At 31.8% G+C, this 26,249-nt stretch overlaps 2 protein-coding genes and 1 pseudogene across 2 annotated transcripts; all 3 read left to right on the top strand.

Moving 5' to 3' along the window:
- Window positions 1–3,856: 3,856 nt before the first annotated feature.
- On the top strand, window positions 3,857–6,610 carry LOC111809865 ((+)-gamma-cadinene synthase-like). Its single transcript, XM_023696329.1, has 7 exons — window positions 3,857–3,992; window positions 4,100–4,379; window positions 4,503–4,875; window positions 5,057–5,275; window positions 5,558–5,696; window positions 5,785–6,033; window positions 6,115–6,610. The coding sequence occupies exons 1-7, from the start codon at window positions 3,858–3,860 to the stop codon at window positions 6,406–6,408; spliced, it is 1,689 nt and encodes a 562-aa protein (XP_023552097.1). The 5' UTR covers window position 3,857; the 3' UTR covers window positions 6,409–6,610.
- Window positions 6,611–8,794: 2,184 nt separating this feature from the next.
- LOC111810440 lies at window positions 8,795–13,114 on the top strand (annotated as a pseudogene).
- An 8,776-nt stretch (window positions 13,115–21,890) lies between these two features.
- On the top strand, window positions 21,891–24,941 carry LOC111809866 ((+)-gamma-cadinene synthase-like). The gene is made up of 7 exons (XM_023696330.1): window positions 21,891–22,100; window positions 22,200–22,479; window positions 22,636–23,008; window positions 23,344–23,562; window positions 24,032–24,170; window positions 24,258–24,506; window positions 24,591–24,941. The coding sequence occupies exons 1-7, from the start codon at window positions 21,966–21,968 to the stop codon at window positions 24,882–24,884; spliced, it is 1,689 nt and encodes a 562-aa protein (XP_023552098.1). The 5' UTR covers window positions 21,891–21,965; the 3' UTR covers window positions 24,885–24,941.
- The last annotated feature ends 1,308 nt before the right edge of the window (window positions 24,942–26,249 follow it).

Consider the following 26,249-nt stretch of genomic DNA (forward strand, 5'->3'; position numbering starts at 1 on the left):
ATTAGATAGAGACAAAGTTAAATTCATTATGGATTTGCCAACACCAAAGAGTGCACGTAAAGTTCGAAGTTTTCATGAGTTAGCTAACATCTATAAGAGATTTATAAATGATTTTAGAATCATAACTTGAACTATTGAATAACTTAGTGAAAAAGAATGTTGATTTTAAATGGAGATATATGCAAGAGAATGCATCCAATTCTTTTAGGAAGAAATTAAGCAAACCATTATTTGTTTTGGCTAGCTTTGATAAAACTATTGAAATTGAATGTGATGGATGTGGTTTGGGCATAAACCGTTCAAGATGGAAAGCACTTAATATATTTTATTGAAAAACTAAATGGGCCAACATCGAAATATATTACCTATGATAAAAAATTATTTGCGTTCATATATTACATGTGTGGCAAAACTACTTATGACCTAGAGAATTTGTGATCGAAAGCTTGAAGTATGTGAAAGGTCAAAGTAAACTGAATCGTAGACATGTAAAGTGGGTGGAATTTATTGAAACATTTTTGTATGTCATCAAATATAAGCAAGGTAATGATAATATGGTAGCTGATGTGTTATAAAGGTAAAATCTCTTTACTTCTCTTAGTGCAAAAATTCTTGGATTTGAGTATATTACCGAATTATATAGAGATGACCAAGATTTCAGAACTATTTATGCATCTTGTCTTGCAAAAAAAAAAAAGCTATGGATGATTATTATTTGTTTCATAAATTTTCTATGCTTTGTATTCCTAAATGCTCTATAAAATATTTGCTTTTGAGAAAAGCACATGGTGGTGCCTTAATGGGACATCTTTGGATTAATAAAGTTTATAAGATGTTGCATAAACACTTCTTTTGTCCGAATATGAAGCAGGATATCCAAAAGTTTTGTAGCAAATGTTTTAAACGCAAAGAAATTAAATCTAGATCACAACCAAACGAATTTTATACTCCTTTGAATGTACCTAACAAACCTTGGACTAATATATCTATACAATTTGTTCTATAGTAAATATTGTATTTTTGTTGTGGCAGATATATTTATTAAAATGAGTCGAAATGGATGATGCAAAGCATGCTACTGACTTGTTCTTTAAGAGAGTAGTTTATGGATTTAATACACTCCATTTGCTTCATTTTCCTTCTAATTTCCTTCTAATATTTTTGTGAATGAAGCATGCAGATTTGATCAAAACATTTCAAAAGAATGTAAAGGAAAGAAGGTGATGATTTTGCATGCAGATTTGATCAAAACATTTCAAAAGAATGTGAAGGAAAGAAGGTGATGCTTTTTTCTGATTCGAGGACGAATCCTTTTGAAGAGGGGGAAGATGATAAGAATCACGATGTTTCAAATAGACTTATTGGCAAGAAGATTAAAAAAATTTGATTCGAGGACGAATCCTTTAGAAGAGGGGGAAGATGATAAGAATCAAAATATGTCAACAACAAACTGTCACATTAGCCACTGAAGCACATCAACATTTGTTAAAAAAAATTATTTTCTATTTCATAAATTATGTAAAACTCAAATGGTCAATTTTACTTATTCTTCTGTGGAGATTAAAGGGGATCGGAAATAAATCTCGTCCACAAACGTCTCGAATAAATTCTGTCCACAAACGTCTTTTGTCGAGAGACTATAAATACCCACAATATGTTATGTAAATTTCAGATTCGTGGATGAATGTAATTTAGATCTCAAATTAAGACGTTTTCCATAAAAATTCGAGCATCATATTTGCCATTTCTAAGTTTCAAGCAATTCTTGTGGTAGAATTGCACCCGAGCCATTCAATCAAGCCTTGATCAAGTTCGATTGTGGAGTGACTCAATTTAGAACAAGGTTTCCAAATCTTGCTTCTAGATCTTCGATCACAAGAGGTAATCTAATTCTAGCCTTATCTCTTGGTTGATCCAAATGTCGTATAAGAAGGTGTTAATTACTTTGATTCAAGGGTTCTTGCTTCAACAAAAACTTGAACGTTGGGCTGAGGATTAGGATTGCCTTATCAATAATAGCAACCTTAGGTTAAGTAGAAAGTTTAAGGTCGTTACAAAAAAAAGTTCTCTAGCATATGTGTTTTAAAAATCGTGAGGTGAAGCTCAAAAGAAAAAGTCTAAAGAGAACAATATGTGTTAGTAGTGAACTTGAGCTGTTACACACATTCACTATCCCGTTGCATGATGCATGTCTAATCTTCATTCTTAGTCTGCACTAAAATATTGTTCCAAATTTCATATTAGTTTTTGTTCTTTTCTAATTTCTTTTTATTTTCACAACTTTTTGTATGTTACTCAATAAACTTGTTTAAGTGGAGAGAGAAATAAGTGCATCAGTAGCCTAGAAACCAGAAAACTCACCATTCATGCTCATGGAAACTCTTTCACTCTGATTCAACCAATTTATTTATCCATGAAAATTATGTAAAATCCTCTAAAAAAACAACGCATTAAAATTTCAAAACTTTTAGATCTCCAAAGAAATGAAGAACAAAAATATGAAACTCTTACCCCTCCAAGGAAGGATTGCTTTTCCTAATTTTTCACTATTTTATTATTTATATATATATATATTTCTTTTTTTAAGGACTTTTTTTTAAGTATTTTACCCTTCTATCTCATCTTAAAATTAGATCTCTAAGCCTCTAAAAACAAAATATCTAAAATTTAAACATATAAGAGAAAATTGAGAAATTAATTCTCGTTGAAGCTCGGAGCTATCCTTCAAAAGTATATGATATAGATACAAAGCATTTAGCTTCCCAATAAGAGTTAATATTGATTTAGAGACCTATTAATAAGCTACTTATTAAGTACTTTTTAAATAAAACCTAAACCACAAGGACAAGGGAGTGTCTTCTAAAGTTGAGAGGGTACCGAAGACCCGTTAGACCTGAGTCATATTTTGACTCGTTGTATTTTAGGTATATGTTTCTTTTCCCCCTTTTGTTTATGGTCTCAACCGTGAGAACTTTCTATTTATTTATTTATTTATTATTAATGCATTAATTAGTAGTAATTTGTGCTCAAGTCTCTAAAAATAAGCAACATCACCATCGTGCAATTATCAATTCGTTTTAAATTTTTATTCAATAAGTAATAATTCACGAGTTGAAATTCTAAAAAACTTGAATAAAATCATGTCTATTGTTTAATTTGAAATTTGTAGGCGTTGCATGCGCCTACACTATACTCGTGATGAAAGTCTTTCATGTCCTCTTCCTTGTGTCTTTTGAGTAACTCCAATTATCTTTTACTTTATTAAAATTATTTTCTTTTCATTTAGGTCCTAATTATTTATTACATAAATAATGGAGGTTGAAATATATGTTTTAGGTCTCAATAATTTGTTAAATTAATAAATTGGCTTTAAATATATATACTAATATATTGATTTTGACACGTGTGGAAATATCATATTAAAAAATAACAACCAAAAGAAATAAATTTTAGGTTTTCTATCTTTAATAATAACAGTTTTCCGACAATTTAATTTTATTAAAAAAAAAAAAATATATATATATATATATATATATTGTTACTCATAGTCTAAATAACGTGAAGAAAAGAAACTTTAATTTTCATATAAATGAATGACAGAGAAATTAATTTATATATAATAATCTTTTTCTCATAAACCTTATAATTTTGTATAATAGATTTTCAATTTATTTTAAATGTAATAGAGAGAAAATAATTATAAATTATTAATGAAAGCTCTAAATTTAATCAAGTTTTACATAATACAGTTATAAATTTATAGGGTATTAATTGATTTCTTTTGCCTAAAAAATATAATAATGTACTTAATATTGTTCATCAATGCACTACACTAATTTTCCACTCTTCTATTGAAAATGTCTCATCGAACTTCTTTGGTTTCTGCTTCAACAATGAAGAGCCCAAACACTTCTAAAGTTGAACGTCCTATTGCAAAATATCATCCAAGCATATGGAAAGACCATTTCCTTTCACTATCGTCTGAAGCAATGGTAAATTAATAGTCTATCTTCCTGAATTATAATATAATCATACTTATTTGTTTATTAAATTAAACGGTTAGATTTTTTTACTTGATTTCTTCTCTTTCTAATTTCAGAAAATAGATGTTGAGATGGAGGAACGAGCTAAACAGTTGAAAGCAGAAGTAAAAAATATGCTAATGATTTCTAATAAAAATCTTTTGGAGAAGTTAAGTTTAGTTGATTCAATCCAACGGTTAAGTGTATTTTATCATTTTGAGAATGAGATTGATCAAATCTTAGAAAAAATATATGCAAACTATAGATACTTCACAAGTATTGATGGCGATGATGATCTTCACACTGTCTCTCTTCTATTTCGATTGCTTAGACAACACGGTTATAGAATCCCATGTGGTAAGTTTATTCATATATAACTCTTAAACTACTGTATTATAATCCTTTGCAACACATGAGATAATATATATATATATATCGAGACTTTAAAGAACTAAATGATTGTTTATGAATTTGGAGCAGACATATTCACAAAATTTATAGAAAGTAATGGAAAGTTCAAAGAATCATTAGCGGAGGATGCAAGAGGAATTTTAAGTCTATATGAAGCGGCAAATATGAGGGTGCAGGGAGAAGATGTCCTTGAGGAAGCTCTTGATTTTAGTGTCAAGCATCTCAAAAATATTATAGCCAACTCAAACTCCAAATTTGGTACTCAAATTGAGCATGCCTTGAAATGGCCACTAAGAAAAGACCTTCCAAAATTAAAGGCAAGAGAGTACATAACAATGTATCAAGAAGATCCTTCCCATTCTCAAACTTTGCTTGCTTTTTCAAAACTGGATTTCAACATACTACAGAAACTTTATCAAAAGGAGTTGAAGGAACTCACAAGGTGCAATTTCATATATTTGTTTCTCTAAAGTTTACTTCATATTTGTTAAACTATTGCTATAATTAAATTTTAAATAACATACCATATCATAATTTAAAATGATATCAAAACATGACTTGAACTATTCTTTCTACCCTATAAATTATATTGGCTTCTTATTTACATATCTTATATTTTATAGGTGGTGGAAAGATTTGAACGTCCAAACAAATTTTCCTTATGCAAGAGATAGAATTGTTGAGTGCTACTTTTGGACATTGGGTGCATACTTTGAACCTCAGTTCAATGTTGGAAGGAAAATATTAACTAAAGTAATCGCCATTTCTTCAATTTTAGATGATACATATGATGCCTATGGAACATTTGAAGAACTCGAGATCTTCACTCAAGCAATTCAAAGGTCATATGAATTCATTCTGATCTTGACTTACGTGCTAATAAATTTATTGTTTTTTAAAAATACCGTACAAACTTCTACCAAAATTTAGAAATAGAAAAAAATATATATATTTTTCCAATATTAGATAGTTTTAATAGTATTTTGATAAATAGATTTTAATAACTTTTTGAGTAATAAGAATGATTTAGAAAAATTGAAAATATTTTTCCAATATTGGATAGAGTTTTATAAATTTATGCCTAAAGAAACTTTTTATGAACCATGGTGTTATTGAACTTTCAGATGGGATAGAAGCATGGTTAGTATACTCCCGGAGTACATGAAACCTTTATATATAGCAATGTTGAATCATTATAAAGAAATTAGCAAAGAAATAGGTAAGGATGAAAATTCGCTTCAGGTTCATACTACGAAAGAAGAAGTAAGCTTTCTTTCTCTCCCTCCTCTATCTTCTTTACTTCTGATTTATACATATAAATAAGAGTTATCCTTTTGATTTATTTTTACAGATAAAAAAGCTAGTTAGATCCTACTTTGAAGAAGCTAAATGGTTAAACCAAAATTACAAGCCAAAATTTAAGGAGTACATGGAATGGGCATTACATAGCACAGGTTATTTCTCAATTATAAGCGTTGCACTCATTGGTATGGGTGACATAGTAACGAACGAGATACTTGAATGGTTTTTTAGAAAACCTAAAATTATTAATGCCTCAACCATCATTTGTCGACTCATGGACGACATCATTTCCCGCGAGGTATATATTGTTTATTCAAAACCAACACAAAGTTGAATTTTTTAAAAGAAATATATTTACTTATGTGTTGTTATTTTTTAGTTTGAGCAAGAAAGGAAACATGTTACGTCTGGAGTTGAATGTTATATGGAGGAATATGGATGTTCAGAGGAAGAAGTTTGCGTTGAATTTCATAAGCAAGTGGTTGATGCATGGAAGGACATAAATGAAGCATGTCTTCATCCACTCGATGTTCCAATGCCTATTCTTATGCGAATTGTGAATGTTTCAAGAGTTATTAACCTTCTTTATACGGATGAGGATGGATACACAAATGCAAATGGTCGAACCAAATTTCTTATCGAATCTCTTCTCGTCAATCCAATGCCTTGTTGAATATATGTTGCACCAAGAACCTCTATGAGACGGAAAGTTTAGACTTAAAATAAGTTCTTTTGGGTTATGGTGGTTAGAGTGTCTTAGCCACTCTCACTTAAAGTTAGATTTTTTTCCCTTTATTTCAAATAAAAACTATAATGATAATAAATCTAGGTCTCTCATTTAGTAGTTAATTTTAGTTTCAATATCAAATTAATGTCACTATTGGTCTATGGTTATTTTTAAGCCTCACGCAGAGTCGTACATGGTGATGCTTCATGGGATGGTTGTAGATCTTCTTCGTCTTCGCTTCTCGGTTTATACGTTTGATTTTCTTTAGTCCTGCATTATTTGAACACGTACATTTACGAATCGTATTCATTTATTTCTTTTTAGTTTTGACTGCCTGAGCATGCACGGGCGTATAATAGCAATCGTAACATGGGGCTAAGAAGGTAGAAATCCATTTCACTTTTTCTTTTATTTTTATAAGTTTGATGAATTTTATTAAGGGTTTTAGGGTGTCATAACCCAATTTTCGAGGTTTCGTATCTGGGGATGACTCCATTATTATTTTTTTTTTTTTAATTCCATCCATTACCTGGGATGCTAAAATAAAGTAAGAGATCTCCCTTCTATAGTGGAGGTCAGTTCTTCTTGATTTTAAGCAAGGTGAGACATTCCCCCTTTCTTTTCTTTTTTTTTTTAATTTCAAAAATTTGAATTTATTACCATTATAAAAGAATATCACCGGATGATAAAATGAATACTAAGTTGCAATGTACAAATTTAATAGGTTAGTTGATTTAAGAATTTTTTGAACTTATATTTATACACCAGTTTAAATAAACCCTTCTCAACCAAAATTTCTGAATCCGGCCTTGTGGGAATAAAAAAATAAATTGTATTAACAATATTATTATTCCAATTAAATTTGTTTCACATTCATTGTTGTGATTTGGATTTTCTCTCCCCAGGTTGATAAGTTTACCTTCTTAGATTTTATTTATAAAGTAAATTATGTTGAATTAAATTTTTTAATAATAAAAAAATCAAGAATACTCTATTATTTCTTGGATAGAAATTATTAGTAGCTAATTTTAAAAATATCTCTAATTTTTTTTAATGTTTTATTAATACCATTAAAAATAAAAAATAAAAAATAAAAAATGTCCTTAACATTAGACTAAATCAACAAATAATTAAAAAATATTTAACTTCTTAGCTAAATTTTAAAAATAAAAATAAGATTATAAATATATATATATAATTCTTTAATTTTGAAAATATGGGTTATAATTCTTCAAAACACTCTTAAAAATAGAAGACAAGACAAAGAAATTAATAAGCCAAAATAGTGCTTTAAGAATTTTATTTTAAGAATTAAAAACAAAAAAAAATTAATTAATAGTTTTAGATGTGACAACTGGGTTGCAATTTGGTAGGCCAGATGGAATTAGACTTGTTGTATTTTTTTTTTTTTATATACGTGACAATATGATAGGTGACGAGTGAATTTTATCCGTTAGATTCTTAGTAAGTGACAATATAGTAGGTCATAGAGAATTAAAATTGCTTCGACTTTTCGTAACAATTTTATAGAACATGAAAGAATTGTGAAATAAAAATTAGTGTATAAATTTCATTAATATCCTCAAATGTTTTAATAATAATAATAATAATAATAATAAATCAAAAGTATACCTTTGTGACCCTTGAGGTAAAAAAAATGTCCTCATAATTAAGAATAATTCTTTTTTACCATTCCATTCATGAAAAATAATCGTTTTAAACGTAACAATTTGATAGGCCATAGTAGAATTGGACTTATTCGATATATTTTCTTTTTAAGTGACAGACATAATGATAGGTCAGGTAGGAATTGTCATCTTCCATAGTATTCTATTTTTACCTGATAAAATAAACATATAATAATTTTGGCCAAGGAAGACTTGCAGGTCCTTTTCTTAGTTTTTATTTTTATTTTTTATTTTCTATTTTTAGTAAGCACCAAGTATAAATGATAACCTAATTTAAAAAAAAAAAAAAATGCCAACCAAAAAAAAAAAAAAAATTAAATTAAAATTCCGATTAATAGTTCTTATTACATAAGATTATTAGTTTGGAATTTAAATTTGCAAAAGTTGCAGGGTATTGATTAATTTTTGTAATTACAAAGTATGACAGATTTTTCCTTCTTGCAATACCACATAATTTATGTGATAAGAATTGTTCGTACCTTTAATCGTAAAATTTATATAAACATGTATTTTGTAATGTACAATATTGTTCATCCATACATTGAAATTCATTTGATAGTGAAGTTATTCTGATTTTCCCCTCTTCTTCTAGAAAGAAACGATAGAAAATGTTTCATCAAACTTCTCCGGTGTCTGCTTCATCAATGGAGAGTCCAAACATTCCTAAAGTTAGTTGTCCTATTGCAAACTTTCATCCAAGCATATGGAAGGACCATTTCTTTTCACCATCATCGGAGGCAATGGTAAATTATACTTATTTCTTTATTATTTATTATATCAAACATTAAAAAAAAAAAATTTACTTTCTTGATTTTTTTTTTTTTTTTTTTTTTTTTTTTTNTTGAGATGGAGGAACAAGCTAAACAATTGAAAGGAGAAGTGAAAAAAATGCTAATGATTTCTAATGGAAATCCCCTTAAAATGTTAAGTTTGGTTGATTCAATTCAACGGTAAAATGTATCTTATCATTTTGAAAATGAGATCGATCAAATCTTGGAAAAAATATATGTGAAATATATGTGAACCATAGTGACTCCACTTCACACTGTCTCTCTTCTATTTGGACTGCTTAGACAACAAGGTTATAAAATTCTATGCGGTAAATTTATTCATCTCTAACTCTTATATTATTATATCAAATTATATTTTATAATTTTTAATAGTACTCCAAATTTATCAAATTTGTAGAAAGTAATGAAAAATTCAAAGAATATTTTATAATTTTTAATAGTACTCCAAATTTATCAAATTTGTAGAAAGTAATGAAAAATTCAAAGAATCACTGGGAAATGTTCCTAGTGCAAGAGGAATATTAAGCCTATATGAGGAAGCTCTTGATTTTAGTGTCAAACATCTAAGAGATGTTATAACCAACTCAAACACCAAATTTGCTGCTCAAGTTAGCAGTGCCTTGAAATGGCCACTAAGAAAAGCCCTTCCAAGATTAAAGGCGAGAGAGTACATATCAATGTATCAAGAAGATCCTTCCCATTCTGAAACTTTGCTTGCCTTTTCAAAATTGGATTTCAACATATTACAGAAACTTCATCAAAAGGAGTTGAAGGAACTCACCCGGTTTATATTTATTTGTGTATGCAATTTCATATTTAACGTATAAAGTTACATTTTAAAGATGATTGATACTATTTATTTTGAAATTATATGTTATTTCTCTCTACAAATTATATTCAATTCTTATTTACATATTTTATATTTTATAGGGGTGGAAAGATTTGAACGTTCAAACAAATTTTCCTTATGCAAGAGATAGAATTGTTGAGTGCTACTTTTAGACATTGGGTGCATCCTTTGAACCTCATTTCAAAAAATATTGTTAGGTTATGGAGCCTGATACTTATTTATAGATTGGTAACGGTTATATCCGGTAAAGCTATATTTGGTAAAGCTATATATAGTAAAGCTATATATGGTAAAGCTATATATGATAAAACTATATCCGGTAAAGCTATATATGGTAAATAGCTATATATAGTAGATGGCTAAATCTGGTAAAGCTATATATAGTAAACTATACCATATATATATCTGGTCCGGTACCGCTTTGAAAATATACTTTCTATTCTCTATACTCTCTCTTGTTGTACATACCTGAAGTCATCAATAAAAAAAAAAAAAATCCTTTTAGCCAGAGTTCTCCTTGCAATTTTCTCTATCCTTTTCTTTGTGTTCATCTAGATCGAGTGTGTGCGTTGTTGTGCGTTCCTAACAACTGGTATCAGAGCTAACAACTGGTATCGATCCTAACAACTGGTATCAGAGCTAACGACTGATATCGATCCTAACAACTGGTATTAGAGCCATGCGGAAGTCAGAGCCAAGCGGAAGTCAGAGTCAGAACCAGGCGGAAGTCAGAGCTAGGCGGAAGTCACCACGATCTGTGAAGATGGAAAGTTCAAAGATTGGAACTGAGAAGTTCGATGGATCCGATTTCGGTTTCTGGAAGATGCAGATTGAAGATTATCTGTACCAGAAAGATCTTCACGAACCTCTATTGGGGGAGAAGCCAGATACCATGACCACGGAACAGTGGAAGCTCAAGGATCGACAAGCCTTGGGGCTGATCCGGTTGACGCTATCCAGAAACGTGGCGTTCAACATTATCAAGGAGAAGACAACGTCAGGTCTGTTGAAGACGTTGTCGAATATGTATGAAAAACCGTCGGCTATGAACAAGGTGTATTTGATGCGGAGATTGTTATGAGTCCTTGTGAGAAGAAAAGTACCGGAAGCGTCGCTGAAACTCCAGAGGGGGGTTGTGTCGGCCGGAAGCGTCGCTAAAACTCCAGAGGGGGTTGCGTCGGCCAGAAGTGTCACTGAAAATCCAGAGGGGGGGTTGCGTCGGCCGGAAGCAGCGTCGCTAAAACTCTAGAGGGGGTTGTATCGGCCGTAAGCGTCGGTGAAACTCCAGAGGGGGGTTGCGTCGGCCAGAAGCAGCGTCGCTGAAACTCCAGACGGGGTGCGTCGGCTGGAAGCGTCGCTGAAACTCCAAAGGGGGTTGCGTCGGCTGGAAGCGTCGCTGAAACTCCAAAGGGGGGGTTGCGTCGGCTGGAAGCGTCGCTGAAACTCCAGAGTGGGTTGTGTCGGCCGGAAGCATCGCTGAAACTCCAGAGGGGGGTTGCGTCGGCCAGAAGCAGCATCGCTGAAACTCCAGAGGGGGTTGCGTCGACCAAAAGCGTCGCTGAAATTCCAGAGGGGGTTGTGTCGGCCGGAAGCGTCGCTAAAACTCCAGAGGAGGTTGCGTCAGCCGGAAGCGTCACTGAAACTCCAGAGGGGGGTTGCGTCGGCCAGAAGCAGCGTCGCTGAAACTTCAGAGGGGGTTGTGTCGGCCGGAAGCGTCACTGAAACTCCAGAGGGAGTTGTGTCGGCCGGAAGCGTCGCTGAAACTCCAGAGGGGGGGTTGCGTCGGCCGGAAGCGTCGCTGAAACTCTAGGGGGGGTTGCGTCGGCCGGAAGCAGCGTCGCTGAAACTCCAGAGGGGGGTTGCGTCGATCGGAAGCGTCGCTGAAACTCCTAAGACTCTTGCTGAAACACCAGAGGTGAAGCAAGTGGGAGTCGAGGTTGAGTTGCTCAAAGATTCATAGAGTGATGTTGTAGCGGATACTCAAGAAACTCCTGAGACTCTTGCTGAGAAACCAGAGGTGAAGCAAGTGGGAGTTGAGGTTGAGTTGCTCAAGATTCACAAAGTGATGTTGTAGTGGATACTCAAGAAACTCCGGAGACTCTTGCTGAGAAACCAGAGGTGAAGGAAGTGGGAGTTGAGGTTGAGTTGCTGAAAGATTCACATAGTGATGTTGTAGCAGATACTCAAGAAACTCCTGAGACTCATGATGTTGACGAGGAACCCGGTCTATCATTCAAAACACAGAAGGCGATACCATTTCACTCGGAGGTTAGTTTAAGATGGTGATGTGTTTTGAGAAGATAGAGGGTGCAAAGAATCCAGCAAACATGTTGACAAAATGTGTTGATGTTGGAATATTGAGGTTGTGCAAAACCTCAATTGGTATGGTGGAGTGAAGATGCTCATGATCGTTTGAGAGTGAAATTCTTTGTTGACTAGATCAGTCTCCAAGTGGGAGAATTGTTAGGCTATGGAGCCTGATACTTATTTATAGCTTGGTCAACGGTTATATCCGGTAAAGCTATATTTGGTAAAGCTATATATAGTAAAGCTATATATAGTAAAGCTATATTCGGTAAAGCTATATATGGTAAATAGCTATATATAGTAGATGGCTAAATCTGGTAAAGCTATATATAGTAAACTATACCATATATATATCTGGTCCGGTATAGCTTTGAAAATGTACTTTCTATTCTCTGTACTCTCTCGTTGTACATACCTGAAGTCATCAATAAAAAAAAAAATCCTTTTAGCCAGAGTTCTCCTTGCAATTTTCTCTATTCTTTTCTTTGCGTTCATCTAGATCGAGCGTGTGCGTTGTTGTGCGATCCTAACAAATATTAACCAATGTAATCGCCATTTCTTCAATTTTAGATGATACATATGATGCCTATGGAACATTTGAAGAACTCCAAGTCTTCACTCGAGCAATTCAAAGGTCATTTGAATTCATCCCTGTAGATAAAGATATTAGCTTTAAAAGCTTGACTTACGTACTAATAAATTTATTGTTTATCTTTAGAAATGGAAAGTAGAAATAGAAACCCTCTTTTCATCTTTCAAAATTTATATATTAGAATAATCATATTATTTATGAACCATGATGTTATTGAATTTTCAGATGGGATAGAAGCCTGGTCAATATACTCCCGGAGTACATGAAACCTTTATATTTAGCAATGTTAAATCTTTATAAAGAAATTAGCAAAGAAATAGGCAAGGATGAAAGTTCACTTCACATTCATACCACGAGAGAAGAAGTAAGCTTTCTTGGTCTCCCTCTTCTATCTTCTTGCATTCCGTTTTATACAATTATTTAGTAGTCAGATTTACCTTTTCCTTTTAGGAAGGATATTAGCAATTATTTAGTAGAAATTATCCGTTTCTAAATTAGAAATTATCTATCCTATGAAAAGTTTGGTAGAGAAAAAAAAATAGATAGATAAGGAAGAGAGGAAGAGGATAGGGAAAAGGAAGATCTGTAAAACATATTCAAATAAAAAAAAAAGAAATTTGAAAAACATAGATAAGAAAGAGAGGAAGATAGGGAAAAGGAAGATCTGGAAAACATATTCAAATTATAAAAAAAAAAAGAGATTTGGAAAACAGGATAAAAAAGAAAGAAAAAAAGAGGGGAAGATTGGGAAAACAGATCAAATAATAATAATAATAATAATAACAAGAATACATGTAGAGAAGAAGATAACAACAATACATGTAAAGAGGAGAAGATTAGATTTAAAAATATAAAAGCAAAAAAAAAAAGGGAATAAAATAAACTACTGAGCAGAATTAAACTATTTAAATTTAGATATGGGAGTAGAATTAAACTCTGTGTAAGAAACTACTAAAAAGAATTATAGAATTAAACTCATTAAAGAAACGGATTAAAAAAGTTAGATTTAGATATGGAAGTAGAATTAAATTCATGTTAAGAAACTACTCAAAAAGAATTCTAGAATTAAACTCCTTTCTGATTAAAAGAGTAAGATTTAAATTACTTAAAATAATGAAATAGGGAGGTAAAATTGAAATGCTTAAAAGAATTAGAGTTAAAAAGAAAAAAAGAAAAAAAACAAAAGAAAAATTTTAGGAAAGAAAAGAAAATTAGAACGGTTTGAAAATGACAAGTACTGTTCAGATGGTGTACAGAATTAAAATATAACATAAAGTGAGAGAATGAGAATGGAAGATATGAGAAATTATTATATTTGTATTTATAGGATATAACATTAAATGTTGAACTATCCAAGCCGCTTGAAATATTAATAATATTGACATATCTTTAATTTAAGTTTTAAGTTTTATTATNATGTTGAACTATCCAAGTCGCTTGAAATATTAATAATATTGACATATCTTTAATTTAAGTTTTAAGTTTTATTATTCTATATAATTTAGAATCAATGAAAACATGGAACTCGATTTTTATTGAGACCGTTTAGAGCCGTATTTCACACTGTTAGTTGGATTATTAATTAAAATGTGAAATATTAACAAAAGGTGACGAAAAATGCGATAGGAATCAAACTTTGGCAACATTTGGTGTAGTTCTCGAGGAACGGGAGCTTACATTAAATAAATTAAAGAATACTTCGGCTAAGGCCAACCAGGTAAGTGGTCTTACTATAGGATAGGCTAAAAACTTGTATGAGTTATGATGATGTATGAACTATGTCATACGNGAGGGTTGTGTCAGAATAGATATTATGATGGATTTAGAGGGACCTCATGCATATTGTATGTTCATAAGCATAGGGCTACTTCCCCCAGAGATGATGAGTGCGGACGCGCACCGTATGATGAGCGCGAATGCGCACAGGTGTGAACGCATACAGATGAGGGTGTTCATGAGGCGCATGACACTATGGGGTTCTACTGACCTCCGAACGTCGCTACAGATTAGCTTGACCAGAGGGCCCAGGGGGTGTGCGAGCGCCCTGGGGATTCACACTCGCACGTGTGAGTCGTGTAGGGAAGTATTACGCAATCCAATTTGTCCGAGACGGGAGGCCACCCCTAAGATGATTAGAGATAGGTTCCTAAATCATGATTGCATGTGTTTGCATTTGCATGGCCCCCTATAGTGGAGCGAGTTACTGAGTAATCTTTTAAATACTCAGGCCGTGTAACACATAATTTTTCAGGTAAAGGCAAGGCACACTTGTACGGAGGACGGCGACATCGCGAGCAAAGACTGTGGCACGTGCATAGGGTAGACTCATATTTAAATTCTTAGTTTTATGTTAGAATAGGTTGTTTTACCTTTTTAAATTATTTTGTATTTGTTTTTATTATCTCTAAATTTTAGTATTTTGTATTTAAACACACTTATTTTGTATTTAAACACACCATGGCTATGTTTTCCAGAGAAGAAGTTGTTTTAAACGTTTTTCAATGTTTAAATTATAAATGATGTTCATGTAAGAGTTATATTTCCGCATTATAGATGAGTATGAGACGTTAGTGGCGACTCTAGATATGTGGAAATTTAGGGTCGTTACAGCCTTGTAAGTTCCTCTTCCTCTATTACTTATTTTAGTTCGTCCTTCAACTTTTAGAACTTGCTCCTCTCCATTAATGTTGGATCTTCAAAATTTTTGTAATTCATCCATTGACATGTTATCAGTATTTTTGGATTCTTGAATAATACTACAACATAAGTAAATTTTTGAGTAAATTTTTTTCTACAATTTTCTTGTCTAAGTAAATTTTTTAGTAAATTTTTTTCTACAATTTTCTTGTCTAAGTAAATTTTTGAGTAAATTTTTTCCTACAATTTTCTTGTCTGGCATATCTTCTCAATTTCTTCTCATCTTGTTAGAGATTATCATCACAAAATAATCTGTGATACTTTCATCATTCTTCATCTCTAGAATCTCAAATTCTCTCCTTAATGCATTAAGAAGAGATTTCATCTTCATCTCTAGAATCTCAAATTCTCTCCTTAATACATTAAGAAGAGATTTCTTCCCTTTTTGGTTTCCACCAAATTTTCGTTTCATTGAGTCCCAACCAATCTTGGTTGTGCGACGATCCAAGATTTGTTCAAAGATCGTACGATCAATTGAGAGGTAATGCTTTACTTGGTGATCTTTGGGTCTAGTATCATGAAGGTGGTTCTTTTATGCCTCAGTCAACATTGTTCTTTCCTCTGGTTCTGAGAAACCATTCTCCACCACACTCCATAGACAGACCTTTTGATTTGCTCTCCAATGATTATAGTGGCCATCGAAGCGAGGGATTTTCATTAAAATTTTGTCTTCACTCGTACTCTCTCTATTTGATCACTCAAAAATTGCGGCTCTGTACCAATTGTTACGTTTTGACATAACTAAGCGAGAAATATAAACTAGAAATTTGGAGAATTTAGAGGAATATTATTGAATACTGAATTTGACTTCTATAACCTTTCAAATAACCATAAATACCACAAATTTGGTAAATAGAGTAAACAAATGTGAAAAATATTTAAACTAGATCCTAAAAATACTTCAACTACTTTTACCCAATCAAATTCTTCTAGCTAATTCTTCTAGCTAAGATGCAAAAGCTTACTTCTTTAAGTGTACTCATAGTTGACCCCTTTAACAGCGTGAGATGAACGTTTCGATATCATATCTATGGGATTCGTCTAGCCGGAGAAGCTACCGAATTTAATAACTTTTTTAGCTTATATTTACTGAATTTAGTTAAACCCTCCTCAACAAATTTTTTGAATCCAGCCCCGTATAGGAATAATAAAAAGGTATCATATTAGTATTATTATTATTCCAATCAAGTTTGTTTCTCATTCATTTTTGTGATTTGGAGTTTGTAGTTTAAAAAATATTTTTAATATTCTAATATTTTATTAATACCATTAATAAATAAATAAAAATGTCCTAAATCAATGGATAAGTACAAAATATTTAATTTCTTAATAAATTTAAAAATAAAAATAAGATTATAAAAAATATGTTTTAGTTCTCATAATATGCTCTTTATAAATAATTACAGAAATTGATAAGAAAATTATGCTTAAAAGATTTAATAGTTATTTAATAAAATAGTAAGGCATTTGAATATAACTGTTTTAAATGTGTCAATTTGGTAGGCCATGGAGTAATTAGAATTTGTCGAATTTTATATATATAAAAGACACTTAGTGTTAAAAAAAATAAATAAAAAAAAAAACAAAAAAGATATGTTTTTTAGGTGATGTAACACTCCCGCCCTAACGAAAAACTAAATGTCTAATTTTTTAAAAAATTAAAATTTTTATAATTTTATGGAGAGTCTTAGTGCCGAATTACAAGATATAGTAAAATTATAAAAAATTATTGAAATGCACATATAATGAGTTTATAAAACTCAAGTAGGGTAATATGGTCAAGTAATCTATGTAGGTAGAAAATTACTAAAATGTCCATGATCGAGATTTTGAGACATGTCTTATTCTTTATGTTTTTTACTGTGATAAAATGGAGGATGGATTATTGTGATTTGTATGTGATTAGTATATGTTAACTTCCCATTGAGTTTGTATTTTTGCATGATATAGTTTTTTTTAGCTCCTAGTGAAATGGTTGTGTATTCTCACCGGAGTGTGTTTATCTCCACAAAGCTAAAACTAGGGTGCTAGAGTTGGGTTGGCAAGACGACCTAGGATAGAACACCTTTAGTAAACAAAGCACCTTGCTCCTATAATAAAAAAGACTCGAGGAGTCAGACTAGAGTACCTTGGAGTCGAAAGTTCGCATTAAGCCACTTAGCTACCCTAGGAACCTAGTAAGTCTCCTCAATACTTGGAGATGACTAAAGAAATGAATAAAATGTGATTTTCATGCTTTAGGTGATCGATGGGTATATATCTCTACAACCATTCATGAGAGAACCAAATTAAGATTAGGGTATTACAGCTAAAGCAGTTTACACGTTGACCTACATCAAAATATTTTCAGTAGATCTTGCACCCCAAGATCGGTAGTAGCTATCAGATGTCTAGACTAATGTGCACCTAGATAATGGAACAACCTGAGGAGTTAGTCTTAATCGTCTTAAAAATGAGAGACAAGATTTAAGCTATCTAGAAGCCCTTAAGAACCTAATAAACCTCTACGACATCTTAGTATGATTAAGATAGCTCTTTAAGCTATAGTAGTATGAACAATGTCATCAAAGTGTCCATTACCCTTTCCACATTGGTACTAGTGCTATCGAGTATGTATAGGATGGTTAGGGTAGTGCATGCCCAAACCTTGTGGAAATGGCTAGGGGTCTCTTGAACAGTGCCTTTACACTATAAGTCTATTCAAGAGAAGGGAATGTGGGACCAAATAGGTTGACCTAGTAGCTGGCGCACTGGGATCGATCTCTCCAATCATAGGTGACTTTATGGTCTTGTGGGAGGGTCTGCCAGCTAACCTTTTATGGATGATGTTTAGATAAGCAGACACCATACTTTCATAACAATACCTTATGAGGTAGCGACTCAACCCAAGACGCCAATCATTCAGTGTGTAAGTAAAATAATCTACTTAAGTCTAAGAACAGAAAAACAATTTACCCTAGAGATAACATTTGTAGCATAATAGACCTGCGACGCAAGAAATGGGTAAACCACCTCTTCTGAACCTAGATGGATCCATGAACAACTAGAGAACCACTTGGAATATCAACACACTTCAAATGTTTAGATAGTAATAGATACTAGGCCCGAACTTCCTAAAGTCAAGAGAAAAATACGTGGACACCTACTATGTTAAGGATGCGATGAGAGCCTACAAGTAGATTACTTACTTAATATTTTTAAAATAGTTTTTACTTAACTTAGATGAGTATTCGTGCTCAAGCTACTATGTGATAGGGAGCTGCACTATAACGAAAGACCCGAGTTGGCCACATGAAAAGGAATTACAAGGCTATTTTTGGTGAGAAAGTAATGATCAAAACGGACATAACAAGGTCAGGTTACCTTCAAATCAGGGTTAGAGAGAACGACATATTGAATTTAGCTTTCCGGAGGTGTATGGACATTAAAAGATTTTTGTTATGTCCTAAAACGTGATCAATACCCTGTAATGTTTAAAGATCATACGAACTTAGTGTTCACAAGGCTATCTATGACCAAAATTGTTGTCTCTGACGATATACCATACACCAAGATGGAAGTAGATCATGAATAATGCCTAAAAGAAGTTCTAATGACGTTAAGAGTGCATTAGTTATACACCATGTCACTACCCAACTTTCAAATGTTTGAAAATAGAATGAAAAAGATGAAAGCGAAAACAAATAAAAAAAAATATAATAAAATAAAAGAAAAAAAAAATCAGATAAAGTTTAAATAAAAAAAACAAATAATCAACAACAAAATTAAATACAAGATTAAATCCAATTATAAGATGATGTTGTACAACATTTTAGAAACGGGAAAATTTATAAAACAAAATACAAAAGTCTCCAAAATGTAAAAATGGACTGACGTTCTAGAACGACACTCCTCTATGACAGTGCAACTCCCGAGCACCTCTCCACCTCGACTGGTACCGGAAAAAGAAAGGAAAGTAGGGGTGAGTATGAAAGTATACTTAGTAAGCAACTTATTTGTAGGCTCTCATCGTTTACTTCTCCTACTAGGTTCCCACGACTTTTCTTTGGTCTATAAGAAGTTCAGGTTCATCCTTACAATTCTCTAAGCTATTGTGTAGGTCTCGAAATTCCAAATGATTTCTCATAGATCGTCTACCCATGTAGTCTCTAGTCCCTCGTCGAGACTTGTTTATAGAGTCATGGCATCGGTGTTGACCCGTTCCTACATTCAATAGACGTGTTCATTCTAACCACTTACCTGCATAGTCCCTGATCTTTTCCAAGATAGATTTACGAAGTCGAGGCGTTGACCTTGGCTCGTTTTTACACTCAATAGGGGCTCTCATCCTGACACCTACCCTTGTAGTCCATAGTCCAACCAGGATTGGTTAGGTTTGCCTGTTTCTACACTTAATAAGGACTCTCATTTTGACACCTACCCATGTAGTCCCTGGTTCAACAAGGACGGGTTTACAAGTTCACATGTTTTTACATTCATACAGGGGTCCATGTCTTGAGCTAAGTACTCATGTATTCCCTAGTTCTTCTCAAGAACGGGTTTAATGGGATAAGAGCGTCGACCCTGACTCAACTCAACACTCAACACTCAACAGTAACTCAACTAGTTTCGTGATTCTATAGGCTACTTGAATCATATTAATACACCGTGGAGGTCTACTAGGCTCTTGAGAGCGTTCATGTGGTTTAAACTCTACTTCTCAATTTCAAGATGTTCGAGGTTAGCCCCTCAGCTTATTCCATCTCTGGGTGCACATAGGTATAACCTTTAATTTCACATGTAAACTGCACTAGTTATAGGGCCCTAATATTAACTGAATTCTTATTGAATGCTTTAGGAAAATATATCTATCAACCGTCTTTAGCACATAAAACGTGTCTGCCCATCACATATGTTTATTAAGAAGGTATTCCTACTAACCCTTGATGCATGAAAAATATAATATATATCAAACGCAATTTTTCGTAGATTACTCAAATTTCATAACCTAACTTCTAATATTTCTCACATATCTTATGAAAATCCGAGAACAATGATTCAATAACTCACCTTCCGATTTTCCTTATTTCTTGACAATTTTGTATGATTAAAAGATCCAAGATGCTTCTTCTCTAGGTTTTGTGAAGGAAGCTCGGCTGGAATCGTACTCCTCGTGGGCAGAACGGCGGTTATTTCCCTCCGCCTCTTTAGAACTTTCTTTTACTCTCTTCTCTTATCTTTCTCATTCTTTTTTTTTTTTTTTTTTTTTTTTTTTTTTTTTTNTTACTTAGTCACGTACATTTCTAATGCTTAATTAGGAAAGAATGAGGTTGACATTGACCATTTTTTCTAATTCTCCACCATTTTTCTTTTATATATTTTTTTAGTTCACAAGAGATATTTATGAAAATTTTATAATTAAAAGTAGTCAGAGTTTTAATAATTCGGTAGAAAAATAGATTTGAAAAAGTGTTGTAAAAAAAATGATTTTGTTAAAAGGTATAAAATATAAAAGAAAAATATGATTGGGTAAAAATATAATTTATGTTTTATTTTTTAAAATTTATATATTTTCACACATTTAATTTGAATGCAAAAGGCTGAATATTATAAAAAAGTTGATGGGATAATAAAATAAAAATTGATAGAGGAAAGTTATAATGATTTTAGTTGATTAAGAATTTTTTTAATTTCTATTTATATTGAATTCTAATTAACTCAATAAAACGTCAAGTTTAACTCGTTAGGAGAATAAGAGTATTGTATATAAGTTTACAATTACTCCGATTTCATATTCATTTTTGTAATTGGATTTTTCTCTTCCATGGTATAAATTTTATTTTATCAAAATCTTCAAATTTTTTATAATAATAAAAAAATCAACAATACTCTTACCTATTAATTTAGGATAAAATTAATTTTAAAAAAATATTTCTTAATTGTTTAATGTTTCAATAAAATTTTGAAGTTTAAATAATAAATAATAAAAAAAAGTCTTTATATTAATCGAGAATTATATAATATAAATATATCTCTATTGGAACAATATTGGTACATCTTGTCCTTTGCCAGTCCTAATTTAGACATTACACAATATTGGTACATCTTGTCCTCTACCAAACCTGTCCTAATTCAGACATGACATGTCTAAATAGGACCACTCACAAGTTTGTGACTACCATTTATGTGAAATTTTCACGTGACCAATTGAGTGATTCTTAAAATTATATATTTAATAATTTTTAATTTTCTATATTTAATAAAAAAAATATATAAATATAACCTAATAAAAAAATTACCAACAACAAAACAAAAAAAAAAAAAACAATTAAATTAAATTAAAATTCATGATAATAGTTCTTATTATATAAAATAAATGGTTGGGAATTTAAATTTATTCCATTTGATTTTTAGTTACAAAATATCACATATTTATCTGCCTTCAGAACCTCACAAAATTTATGTGATAAGAATTTTTCCATGTAATAAAAAAAACTTCTATAAATATTTGTGATGTTTCATGGATGCATTGAAACTCATTTGAGAGTGAAGTTATCCTAATTTCTCCGGTCTCTTCTTCTCGAACGAATCGATAGAAAATGCCTCATCAAACTTCTCCTATTTCTGCTTCATCTATGAAGAGCCCAAACAATCTTAAAGCCAAACGTCCTATTGCAAACTTTCATCCAAGCATATGGAAGGACCATTTCCTTTCACTATCATCCGAAGCAACGGTAAATTAATCGTCTATGTTCATGTACTTATTTCTTTATTATATTAAACTTTTAATTTTGTTTTTGAACTTCCTTGACTTTTTCACTTTTAAATTTCAGAAAATAGATGTTGAGGTGGAGGAACAAGCTAAACAGTTGAAAGGAGAAGTGAAAAAGATGCTAATAATTTCTAATAGAAATCCTTTTAAGATACTGAATCTAGTTGATTCAATTCAACGGTTAAATGTATCTTATCATTTTGAGAACGAGATTGATCAAATCTTAGAACAAATATATGCAAACTATAGAGAGTTCACAAATATTGATGGCAATGATGATCTTTACACGATCTCTCTTCTATTTCGACTCCTTAGACAACAAGGTTATAAAATTCCTTGCGGTAAGTTTATTCATTTCTTAACTCTTATGTTATCCTATCACCTTATGTTTTAGGCATATACATCGAAAAATTGAAAGTTATTGCAAGTAAAGAATATTAAATTTTTCATAGTTTTAAGAGCTAATGCTTGTTTTTGTGCGCATAAATTTGAAACAGACATATTCACAAAATTTGTAGAAAGTAATGGGAAATTCAAAGAATCACTAGCCGAAAATGCAAGAGCAATCTTAAGTCTATATGAAGCAGCACATATGAGGGTACATGGAGAAGATGTTCTTGAGGAAGCTCTCGATTTTAGTGTCAAACATCTAAAAAATATTATATCCAACTCGAGCCCAATTTTTGTCGCTGAAGTTACGAGCGCCTTGAAATATCCTCTAAGAAAAGCCATTCCAAGAATGAAGGCAAGAGAGTACATACCAATATATGAAGAAGATCCTTCACATTCTAAAACTTTGCTTACTTTCTCAAAATTGGATTTCAACATATTACAGAAACTTCATCAAAAGGAGTTGATAGAAGTCATCAGGTTTATACTTATCTATATGTTTATACAATTTCGTATAATTTTTTTTCTATCTATAACCTTTCTTTTATCTTTTCTAACTTTAAATTCAATACACTATTCATATCATTAAATTTAATATAATATATTAGATCAAGTTTTTGGGTGTATGAGTAGTTTAAAATGAGTTTTAAAGCATGACTTGAACATGTTAAATGTCACTTCCTCTTTCCCACCTATTATGCGTACATAAGCTATAAATTCTTACCTACTATATAGATGATGTTTGGATTTGAACATTTTTTTTAAAGTTAAATGTTTTTTCTCTTATATTTGTGTCTTGTTTACATATTGAACAGGTGGTGGAAGGATTTAAAAGTCGAAACCAATTTTTCTTTTGCAAGAGACAGAATTGTTGAGTGCTACTTATGGACGTTGGGGGTATATTTTGAGCCTCAATTCAGTGTTGGTAGAAAACTGTTAACCAAAGTAACCGCCATTTCTTCAATTTTAGATGATATATATGATGCATATGGAACATTTGAAGAACTCCAAGTCCTCACTCCAGCTATTCAAAGGTCACTTAAATACATAGCACACTATATATATATATATTGTTCAATGTACTACCTACTCTTTCAAAACATCGTACAAATTTTTTTTAGATCGGAATAATTTGTTTAATACAACTCTGTGTGGGAAAGACTTGCATGACTCCTCCTCAAATATTACATGTTTGTATTGTTGGGATGAAAACGTACGTAAGATAGAGGGGTATTTATGGTAGGGACGAGACAATTTATTCCTAAATATTTTTTTAAAATATCTAAATCTTTTTTAAAATAATTAGGTATATTTATTCCTAAAATACTAAATCATTTTCCTAAAATAAGAAACGTATCTTTATTCCTAAAATATCTAAATCATTTTCCTAAAATAAATATAGGCTTGATATAATTATTGGGCTAGTGATCATATTTTAACCTAATCCATATTCAAAATAATGTTTGAAGATTTTATTAACGATGACATCATTAAATTTTTCAGGTGGGATAGAAGCATGGTTAATGTACTCCCCGAGTACATGAAACCTTTTTATATAGCAATGTTAGATCTTTATAAAGAAATCAGTAAAGAGATAGACAAGGATGAAAGTTCACTCCACGTCCATATTGCGAAAGAAGAAGTAAACTTTCTTCTTCTCCCTCCTATATCTTATTCCCACCTTTTTATTCATGTATATAAGATATTTCATTTTCATTGATCTTAACAGATAAAGAAACTAGCGGAATCCTACTTTGAAGAAGCTAAATGGTTAAGCAAAAATTACAAACCAAATTTTAAGGAGCACATGGAATTGGCATTATATACAACAGGTTATTCTCTGCTTATAAGCATTTCACTTCTCGTCATGGGCAACATGGTAACGAATGATGTACTTCAATGGGTTTCTAGAAGACCTAAAATTATTGAAGGCTCAACAATCATTTGTAGACTCATGGACGACATCGTTTCCCACAAGGTTTACTATCCTTCAAAAGCAACACCAACGAAGTTCAACTTTTTAAAAGTAAACTACATTTACTTATATGTTTTTCTTTTTCAGTTTGAGCAAGAAAGGGAACATGTTGCTTCTGCGGTTGAATGTTACATAGAGCAATATGGTTGTTCAGAGGAAGAAGCTTGTGTTGAACTTCATAAGCAAGTGGTTGATGCATGGAAGGATGTAAATGAAGCATGTCTTCATCCAATTGCTGTTCCAATGCCTATTTTAATGCGGACAGTAAATTTTTCAAGAGTTATGAACGTGATTTATTCGGATGAGGATGGATACACAAATTCAAATGGCAAAACAAAATTTATTATTGAATCTCTTCTTGTGAACTCCGTGCCTTGTTGAACATCTATATTGACAATAAATTTTATGGAGCTTAAAATTTATGGCTTATTTGAGTAGAAATGTAAGAGCTCTATTTGAGTAGAAAAGAATAGTTAACAAAAATTTTAAACTCTAAAAAGTAACATTATTATAACATTGACCTTATGACACATGTAGTATGCCTTTGCCATTACCATTACTTACAACAAATTAAAAGAAAAACGATAGAGTATTACCCTATAAGTATTCTCGTTATAAAGTTTGAAACATGCAAACACACCTAGCGACTTATAACTTATGGAACCAAAGCTTATTGTCATTTAGAACTTATTTCCTTGGTCATACCTAAAATGTGAACCATTACACATCTTATTATAATCGCTCCTAATGTCGACTCTTAAATGAATCACCATCTTCTTGCAACTTTACCGTAGCCAATGTTGGTAGTGGGTATGTTATGGTTAAATTCAAAAAATAAGAGATAAAAAATCTTCGACTAGCTAGTTGGCTTAATTGGTTCTGCGTGACTGCTTTGGACTCTTCTAGAAGCATTTTCGACCCAATTGAGTTTGTTGTATCGTTGTAAAGATGTTTTTGAACATGTAAGTCTATGACAGTGTTTTAAGATGAATTTTATGTTTTATGATGAAATTTTAAATGTTTAATTTCACATATGAGTATAGATGATGATGACGGTGGCGATTCTAGGTAAGTGAAAATTTAGGATCGTTACAAACAAACCCCCGAGTATCATGTGAGACATGATGATCATCATCATCATCATAGTGTACGCGTCCGTATTGATCATCATAAATGGGTAAGTAACCTGATGTATATGAACACACAATATGTATGTGGTCCCTATAGTTTTCATCTTTAAATCATTCTTACGACACAACCCTATACATCATTCATACATTACTCTAAGTAACATGCATACATTGGACTTCATACGTTCATTCTCATTAACATAAATTAGGATTGTGTCTTAGAAAAGTCATTGTCACAATGCATCATGACATTTAATACATGTATATCAACTAAATATCAAATATCATAATGTTAAGTCATCTCATCACCATGCATCTTACATCATCATGTCATCATGCATCATCATCATGTCATCATCTACATCATCACATCATCATATAAGGTCATTGCATCATCATATAACATCATCACTTCATCATACAACATCATTATATCATCATATAACATAAATCATAAATGACACGTGTAAGAGCCAGTAGGCACAAGTCGTCATACATAAGACAAGTCTTTTGATTGAGCCGATAGTAAGGCCGCGTACATGATTGGCCTTAGCCGACGTTCTATCATATTTAAAGATTGACTTGACTTGTGCCTCGAAGTTTGTAATGACCTACA

Source organism: Cucurbita pepo, chromosome LG14, assembly GCF_002806865.2.
Source record: "Cucurbita pepo subsp. pepo cultivar mu-cu-16 chromosome LG14, ASM280686v2, whole genome shotgun sequence".
Taxonomy (NCBI): Eukaryota; Viridiplantae; Streptophyta; class Magnoliopsida; order Cucurbitales; family Cucurbitaceae; genus Cucurbita; species Cucurbita pepo.

What these genes read in the sequence shown, in the direction of transcription:
- LOC111809865 (XM_023696329.1), top strand. Translation starts at nt 3,858, where the DNA reads ATGTCTCATCGAACTTCTTTGGTTTCTGCTTCAACAATGAAGAGCCCA. An exon ending in GAGTTGAAGGAACTCACAAG is followed by an intron (nt 4,876 to 5,056) that starts GTGCAATTTCAT and finishes TATATTTTATAG; the next exon opens with GTGGTGGAAAGATTTGAACG. An exon ending in ACGACATCATTTCCCGCGAG is followed by an intron (nt 6,034 to 6,114) that starts GTATATATTGTT and finishes GTTATTTTTTAG; the next exon opens with TTTGAGCAAGAAAGGAAACA.
- LOC111809866 (XM_023696330.1), top strand. Translation starts at nt 21,966, where the DNA reads ATGCCTCATCAAACTTCTCCTATTTCTGCTTCATCTATGAAGAGCCCA. An exon ending in CACTATCATCCGAAGCAACG is followed by an intron (nt 22,101 to 22,199) that starts GTAAATTAATCG and finishes TTTAAATTTCAG; the next exon opens with AAAATAGATGTTGAGGTGGA. An exon ending in AGGTTATAAAATTCCTTGCG is followed by an intron (nt 22,480 to 22,635) that starts GTAAGTTTATTC and finishes AATTTGAAACAG; the next exon opens with ACATATTCACAAAATTTGTA.